General features: G+C 36.8%; 1 protein-coding gene across 1 annotated transcript; it reads left to right on the top strand.

Moving 5' to 3' along the window:
• Positions 1-8,338: 8,338 nt before the first annotated feature.
• LOC131073673 (uncharacterized) lies at positions 8,339-9,302 on the top strand. Its single transcript, XM_058010178.2, has 2 exons — positions 8,339-8,605; positions 8,905-9,302. Exons 1-2 carry the CDS (start codon positions 8,476-8,478, stop codon positions 9,198-9,200), a joined length of 426 nt encoding a protein of 141 aa, XP_057866161.1. The 5' UTR covers positions 8,339-8,475; the 3' UTR covers positions 9,201-9,302.
• The last annotated feature ends 206 nt before the right edge of the window (positions 9,303-9,508 follow it).

Below are 9,508 nucleotides of genomic sequence, written 5' to 3'. Positions count from 1 at the left end.
AGAAGAGAAGCTAGGTAGCCCCCCCTCAATTTAGAATCTGCACCAATGATAGAAGCTCGAGAATGAATGAAGAAACTGCTCCATGAACGTTGAACATCATTCCTCCCCTTAGGAAGAAACAAAACCAAAGGTGTATCCATGAAGCCTCCCCAATCATGAAGGGAAGATGTAGGAAAAAAACTCATGATGAATGAAGTCTCTGAAAACTGCTCAAGTGTCCCCATGTTGATGCTAAAATATACCCCCTCCAAAGGTGGTGAATGACTCCACACTTCTGAAAAAGGGACTCCAAGATCTAGTGGAGATGAATGTAGAACATGATCCAAAGACTCACATGTCTCCTATAAGGATAAAGAGACATCCTCCAACTGTTGTACATAAGTATCCACAATCATGTCAACCTCGAAAGAATGATCATGTAGAGAATGAACAAGAGGGTCAGAGTGTTCCCTCGCAACAATGGAAGAAGGATCATCTTCATCAAAGAGAAGATGAATATCATCAATGATGTCTCCCATATATGCAATGTAGGATTCCACAAACAAACCTCCAATGTCTGTCAAGTACTCATCCCATGAAACTGAAGCTAGAAGACAAGGAATATCTTGCTGCATTGAATCACATGAAGGCAAAACTGTCACACTATCTGCATCATCAGGTGCAATAGGTGATGTGATATCAATAGGAGGAGATGAAGCACAAGGCTCAAGAATGGGGTCACATGTGAGAATCCCCAAGTTCAAGTACCCAAAGTTTTCCTCAAAATCTAAATCATCACAAGAAGTGTGATCATCATATGTAGAATCATCATATGTGAAATCATCCTCATCAATAAAATCTGAAAAGGAGTATAACCGAGATGCATGATCCACCACCCCAGTTGCAATGATAGCTCTAGTCTCCAAGTCTCTAATGAAAACTGACTCAGGTGTGAACTCCACAATTCTCTTAGTTGCCCCATGTGTGATTTGATAGATGGAAAGGAGATTGTTTGTCAAATGGGGTACACACAACACATCATTGTAGGAGTTATCCCCAATGGCAATAGATCCTTTCCCAATTACATCCATGAATTTATAATTGCCCATCAAAATTTGCAGCATGGTGCAAGGCTCAAATATAGAAAACATAGACTATGAAGATGCCATATGATGAGAAGCCCCTGAATCTAGAAGCCATCTCCTTGGATCATGACTTGTAGTAGCACAAAGAGCTTTTCCTTTTCTTGTCCCAAAAGAGTGATTCTTCCCACTTGTAGAAGCCATGAATGCTTTCCCTTTCCCTTTCCCTTTTGAATGTGAGGAAGTGGAAGTTGATGAATCCTCCTTCTTGTGGGAATTAGGAAAATCAATGTTGTGCTTTTTGAGGATGTGTGAGAGATCATCAATCTTCTTAGAATGTCAATGATGCTCTTCGTGACCAACCTTTTTACAATAGGTACAAGTAGATCTCTCCCTCTTTGGTGAATTTTCCCTCTTGGAAGAGGATGAATCTCCTTGTTGTGGAGAAGATGGTGCTTTGTCCTTAGGCTTTGATTTCCATTTCTTCTTGTTGGAGTTGTCCTTTCCTTGATTTCCTTTGTTCCCTTGATTTGCCACTAATGCTTGAGACTTAGAAGCCTTAAGAATGCCCGTGCTTATCAACTTAGTTTGTTTCATCATAAACATTTCAGCGAAAGCATCAAATGTAGGCATTGTGTGGATTTAACCCATTGCCATTCTATGGGTTTGGAAACTAGAAACAAATGCTACATATTCTTGTGGAAGTTTGCCCATCAAATTGAAGATCAATTGAGTATCCTTCTTATCAATGCCACAATCCTTGAGTTGTGCCCTCAACTCTTTTTCCTTAGTGATACAATCTTGTATAGTATCAAAGTTCTTGGGATCTAACATGGTGAGATCACTATCAATCTGATATCCCCTAATCTCATCAACTTGACCATACAAGTCTTGAAACTTTTGACAAGCATCCTTAACTAAGGTACAATTCTCAATATAAAAGATGAGTTCCTTTGATACATACTTTCTTAAGGTGCCAATTGCCATGGTATTCTTAGTGAGCCAATCCAAGTGAGCAATAGGATCAACCTTAGGATTAGCAGGAGCAACAATAGTTCCATCAATGTAATGGGTTAGTCCTTTTTCCATAAGGTTACTCCATGCATCAATTTTCCAAGTAGCATAATTATGAGGAGTTAAGAGAGGAAACTTAGGATAACCCATAGCATAAAAATGGAAAGAACACAAGATCACAAAAGCACAAGAGACACTCCCCCAAATTCACTCAATCAAAGTACCCCCCCCCCCCGCAAAAAAAATGATGATTTTGGCACTTTTTATATAGTGCGTGTACAATAGGCCACTTGCAAACAATGGAAAGGTGAACTTTTGATTTTGTCTTACAACTGCCCCAATAGGCTGAGAACTACAATGCAAAAGACCAGCAAGATAGATCTATGCAATACAAGAGCCAAATTGGCCAAAAAAGACCATATGCTGAAAGTACAATCTCTACCCAAAATCACTGCAAAATGGTAGCAGATTATGAAAGTAGACAAAAAATTATGCACTTTCAAAAAACCAGCACCTGAAAAGGAGTTCGTATGAGCCCAAATGAAGTCTCGGAAGTTGCAGAAGCGGGGATTCGATAGGTATAGTCACCAAAAATTGATATTTCTGAAAAACCTATCCATCAAAATTATAACATAATGCCACCACGAGAAATTACACGAAAAATTATCCCATTTCAAAAAAATTGCACTAAAAAGGGAGCAAAAATGAGCAAGATATGGCCTTCCAAAGTTGGACTACAAAATCGAAAATCTCAATGGAGGGGGCTTGCCAAATTTTTTTAAAAATGATGACATCAGAAAAACATTAGGTTAAATTTGATGATCGTATGGCCATTGCCAAAAATTTGCCTCCCTACTGACTAGGCATCCGTACTGTACGGATTGATACATGGCAAGATCTAATTGGCCAAATTTGTTGATGTATTCGTACAGACGCTGGTGAGGTGGTAGGTACGATTCGGTGACTGGGTTGCGTCTGTTGTTGTGGTGCCCAAGAGGTGACTAGTCTGCCATGTGGCAGGGCCGCATGGTTGATGGGAAGGAGCTCGACTGACGACGGAGTCCGGAGCAATGGTCACTGGAGAAAAGGTGGTCAGCGGGGGACCACGACAGGGAGTCGGCGCCCGACAAGGAGGTACACGCCGAAAGGAGAAACAATGGGCGACAGGGGCCATGGATGTCGAGAGAAAGGTTCTGACGGAAGAGCATGAACGATGACAGAGCACGGCGATGCAGATCGGCAGGGCCCTCTTGGGAAGGAGGTTGTCGGAGGGGCTGGAAGGACTGTGGAGGGTTGTTGGGAGGACTGCCTGGAGCTGGAGGAGCAAGGACCACAGGCAGGGTGGGGGCCGTAGAGTTGACTATAGTTCCGTGTACGGCGGGGCTCGTGGACGACTGTGCAATGCGACAAACCCTGCAAAAAAAAGAGGGTACGGTATGGGAGGGGGGTGACCACGGTACCCCCTCAAACAAATTTTTTTTTTTTTTTATAAATTTTTCAAAACTAAAAAACTATGAAAAATAAATTTTTTTAATACCATAGAAAATAATTTATTTTTTTTTTATTTTTTTTTCGAAAATCCATACCGTACCACCCAAAATGGGCAAAATGTTTCCTCTAGGCCCTGAATTTGACTTTCACCCAATATAGGCGAATTTATAGTCAAAGTTCATGGAAATGGCCACCTGGACGCAATGGTGAGGTTGGATATGGTCTAGGATGCCTCCAAAAGATGCTACTCCTCAGATCTACCTCTTGATGCCACAATAATGCCTCTTAAAGACAATTCAGTGATACTCTAATGGCTCTGATACCATGTGATATTTTGCCAAGATCAAGAGCTCAATGAAAAGTACAAAATAGAGAGACAAAATATAGGACAAGAATAAACTATATTCTCATCAATAGATAAATTATTGAAATAGATCAATAGTTGTTTATACAATGAATATGAGCCTGCATATATAGGCAAGGCTATATGGATATGTGAGCACACAAACATGACATGTGGCTCAATAAGAAACAAGGGTAGGTAGGAAATAGGTGTGGTAGGTAGGAGAAACAATAAAATATTTTACGTGAGGTGGATCACCCACCGAAGGTGGAATTATCACTCCACAATAAGTGGATATGATAGAGTAGTAACAAGATCACACCATTAAAGGTGGGAATTCTCCTACACACACTATCCCAATGTGGCACAAACACCCAAGTGTCTCATACCCAAACTACTATGAAATGCATTATCCTAAGTAAACTTAAGTAAGGTGTAATAACATCCAACATGAATAATTATTTACACCAACAAAGTCTAACTGCTCCCTAATCTCCCTTGAATTTTACTTGTCTCTTTTGTCCATGTGGGTGTTTAAGATTTTGGATTGCATTACTCCTATATTGTGTCCCATGGTAGTTATTCAGTAGTTTTGTTAATAATCACATCCTTTCATAGGCCTCTTTGGACCTTTCCCCCCTTTCCATTTCCCATCCCCTTGACAGTTAATCCCCGCTCACAAGGTAGACGTCAAGAAGACATAATTTTTATTGATCTCATATCTTCTCCATTGGTTTTTGTTTGTTTCTTGTTTTAGTAAAAGGTTTAGAATTTGAAATTTTTCTTGGTTAACCTTAATAGAAGCTAACCAATGTCTCGAAAATAGAACCAATATTAGCAAGAAATATGAGAGATGTAGGCCAAATTTATATACACAAAGGATTTCTAAAGTTGTCTTCTACCACTAAGTCAAATATTGAGGCAACAAGGAAATGTATTCTAGATCCTAGATTACTTTAAAATCAAAATAGACTAACATGTACAAACACAATAGATAAAAAATTATAATAATTTATATTCATATATCAAAATTTATTCATTACATTCCTTATATCTCCTTATATCTTATACTCTCCTTATTACATCATACTTCACTATATTATCTCCTCTTCTAGTGAATAGATCTTTATATCTATTTGGAGTTACAATAGGGGATGTGACCCTTAGATAATATCCCTAGACTACATTCTATCTTCCCAAGCTTGTATTCAAGACCCTTCTTTTTAGTTATATATTAAGCATCTTTGGATCGGTATCTTCACACTATTTTATGGCGAACACAAGCTACAAGAGAATAAACTATTGTTAGTCAGTTATGATGTATCCTCTTACAATTATAATTTTTGTCAATGATGATGTTTTTATGATAGTTGCAGTATGTGTAAGAGCATTTGGCATTACCTAAATATAGAAAATTTTGGGAACCCAACTTTGGAGGTTTGATTTAGGAGTCAAATGATGATGTACATCTATCATTCCCTTGCTTATAGGTTGTTGGAAAAAAGTGCCAAGTATTTTGGATGACCCCCTCCTCTGTCTTCATCTAGAAGCTTCCTCCTTTGTTGTATTTCTCCATACATATGGTTGTCTTGGAGAGCATCACACATGTTATGTTTGTAGGTGAAGTCTTATGTAGATGGAATTGATCTAGATTGTGGGGTATTGATTGTATACTCCCATTGAAGAAGCCTAGTGTTGATATTGTATTGTAATTGCAAAGTTTGCAATAAATATAAAGTATTGTGTTTTTGGATTGTGGGGTTTTTCTCCTAAAAGGGTTTTCCAAACTTATATTGTGTGTTCATTGTGGTATAGTATTTGCATGTTTATTATCTCTCTATGTATTTTTTTCTCCTTCTGTAATAATTAAGATTTGTAAATTAAATTTGCACTCTCCCCACTAGATTATTGTTAGGAAGAATTTTTCGCACCTTTTCTTCCTTCCATGCTGAAGGTTGAGGTTATCTATTATTTGTTTATAGATCATGACTAGGAAATAAGGATCTACACGTCTCATCTTTATATTCTCCATTCTCGATGTCCATGTGAAGTGGATGAATATATGCAATATTTTGTCTTTTCTTTGGCATGGTGGTATTCATATGGTTGTAATAAATTTTCTTTCAACTATAAAGGCATCTTAAAACAACCTTGATTCATGCTCTAGAACGATTTCTTTTACAGTAAAAATTGATAATTAGATAGGGCGGTTTCATACACATCTTTTGGGGGTCATCATGAGATGGTAGAATAATAAAACTTCATAGATGATGATTGATCCCCACAAAGATTTGAAGAGATTAAAATAGTAGAACCTTGGGAACTATGTATAGATGTAATTTTAGCTAAAGAAATTCAACAATAGTTTCTATTGGGTTGTTCCATTCCTATTATTGTTTGCAATATGTTCTTTTGTCTATCTATTTGAAATTTGCTTTGAAATTCTAAATACATGTCCTAGATTTATATAATTTAATTTATATTTACATAATTTAATTTATATTTACACAATTTAATATGTAGTTGTTTTAACATACAAAAGAATAGAGATGCGAATAGGAACAAAAATATAGGTACCAAAATAGAAAATAAAAAGTTTTTGAACATTACAGATACCAATGTGTATAATTATGTTTGCAAATTATATTATTGACAAAACATCATTCAAAAAATACAAAACAAAAATATGTAAATTATATATATGTGGGTGTATATATATATATATATATATATATATATATATATATATATATATACATGCATATGTATATACATACATACATCTGAAGATTTTTAGCAACACAATATAGAGCACAAATCTTTATGTTGAAATACCTTCATTGAAAGCCAAAGATTTGTTAGGACCCGAAGGCAATTGAGAGGGGGGGGAGGGTGAATCAGTTGTTAATTAATTTCAACCCAAATATAACTTAATCAAACTTGATACTTAATACCGGTAAACCAAACTTAATGTCAGTTGACAGATTAGCAGTTAATATTAATACTGGTGAAACTCAATGCATATAACAGAAAGAGAAACAACATCCACAACACATAACACAAAGATTTGTATGTGGAAACCCTATAAGGGGAAAAACCATGGTGGCAAATCTTACCCACAATCAGATGATACTATTGCAGATAGTATGTGTATATAAATGGGGTCTGCACATGCAGAAAGGTCAACCACCTAGAGCTCACTGCTCAATCACAAAATAGGAGTCACACTGACTACAATTGGATGATTAAATCCAATGATAATGTATTGTTGAAAGTAGCATCTCCAATGCTGGATTTAGTACCGGTTAAGCTTTGATAATCACCTTCAAACCTTTCTTGAACCTTCTCTATGGTATGCTCATATGATCTTCAATATTCGCACATACCATGTTACAATACCATAACCTTACTTACAATATTATGTTATCTGTCTATCTCACAAATGAGATCTTACATATATACCAAAACCTAAGATCAAATGTGTAGGTTGGCTAATTAAGAATATTACAATTAAATCAATTACAGATAAGTCAAGATGCGATGCATCATGTCGGCTTGATACATTTACAACAATATCCAATTAATTAAATCATCTCCATAACGTGTCGTGCTGATCTGGAATAGATAATGCACGTCGGTCCATAACCTAGACCAATTTGCCAGTAACAGCAAATATGTCAACCCGATTAGACCAATAACCAAAATACCAAAACCAAGTGTCCAAACCATGTCTTCAACATAACCAAGTGATCTATAGATGATAACAAGTCATCTTCAGTGCCGGTGAACAATATAACTTGCTGGTGAACGATATACCGATGACTGTGCATAAATCACTGAACTTGCCGGTGAAAATAATGTGTCGGTTCAACACAACCAAAGATCTCCAGAAAGATAAGTGTTAATAAATGTTGACATCAATGACAAAACCAATGCAACACATCCATAATACCAACAAGATTGAGGATTATCTATTTTGCTAGATTCACATTCACCTAGAGCACAATCCTAACCTCATTCCTTATGATATGGAGACCTTATCCCTTGTAGACTCATTTAGAACCACCCAACTTCACCTATAAATCAAAGACCCATTGACAAATACTTTAATTTAAAAAATATGAAAGAAAGTGTTAAGTAGTCACGGAAATCAAGTTGTTGAACGTATATATAGCTTTATGAACAACCCCTCATTGTCCCTTCTGTTAGGATGACAAAAGATGCCTCTTTATCACATTGGAAATTTAAAAAGTGAAGCAATGGTGAGGTGACAAACGCGGACAAACATCAATCAAGGCCGCGGAATAGTTCCATGATAACAACATGGAGGCGCATTATCGCGTTAATTATGCGTTTTGTTGGACCCCACGCTTTTCCTACATCAACTCATCAATTCCGCAGACTACGCATATTTATTACGTTCTTCCTATTTAGTTTTCACCACCCATTGCCAATCACCGATCGCCATTACACTTTGCTTGTCCTTTACGCCAAGTAATTACCAGACATTCTATATAGAGGATTTGTAACAGTCTGAGGAATCAAAGCAGCTTAGAATTTTCAGTAATGGATGCCAAATCTTTAACTGCAATTGCTAAATCCAGAGGGACAATCTGCAGGCTGCCCTTTACGCAAATTGGCACGAAGAAGAACATGAGACGATTTGCTGTCAAAGCTTCCAGCTCTGGGGAATCAGGTGTGCATTTAAGATATTAAATTTTTAGTGCAATGTTTTTGGATTCAATTGTGTAAGATTTGTTTAGAATCCATGTTTCAGATCATGTTCTATAACTGATCATCGTATTAGCATTTCAGAACACATTCCATGATCCATTAGAACATCTGATATTTTTATGCATTTGATTTTATGGCTTGAATTTACAAACTCTGTTTATATGTTTCTGCAATTATGGTTTAGGCTGTTCAGATTGGTGGTTGTAAAAGTGAAAACAGTATATTGTGGCCAAGTTTTCTTACATTTAAATGGTCTTGCAGGACATCGGAGCATGGTGGATGAAGATATGCTGGTGTTGAGAAAAAGGATGCACCAGATCCGAATGGAGGAAATAAATTATATTCCTCCACAGCACTGGATGGAGTGGGAAAAGAAATGGTATCCAACTTATGACTCAGATATATGTTCTTCCCTGATGTGGTTGCAGAATAGGCTCCTTAATACAAGACCTAGCGTTACAATGGCTGTAATGGCTTTATTCTTCTTCAGTGTCCCAGCATCTCTCTTGCTTTTTCTAATGGAATCCACTCAATTGATCAGTAATTTGCATGTATAGCCTTAGAAATCTTGTACTGCAAAATTTCTGCTTATCCCTTGGACTTTTATGTAAACTTTGCTTATGAAATGTCATTTTATGTACTACCTTTATTCTGGATTATGTGTATGTAAAGGAATGGCCAGCTTTTAATAGAATATTTTAGGAAAGTTGAGTGGTCAAATGTGAGATGACTGAATAAAGTGGAGAATACTGTGTTATATTCACTGTGTGAGAGGGAAATCACAAAGGGTTTACTATTAAAAATATATCAAGCGGATTCTCAGGGTTACTATGGATCATTTTCACTATTCAGAGAAGGAGACACG

This window comes from Cryptomeria japonica, chromosome 2, assembly GCF_030272615.1.
Source record: "Cryptomeria japonica chromosome 2, Sugi_1.0, whole genome shotgun sequence".
NCBI lineage: Eukaryota > Viridiplantae > Streptophyta > Pinopsida > Cupressales > Cupressaceae > Cryptomeria > Cryptomeria japonica.
This window is presented reverse-complemented; position numbering and strand designations above follow the sequence as displayed.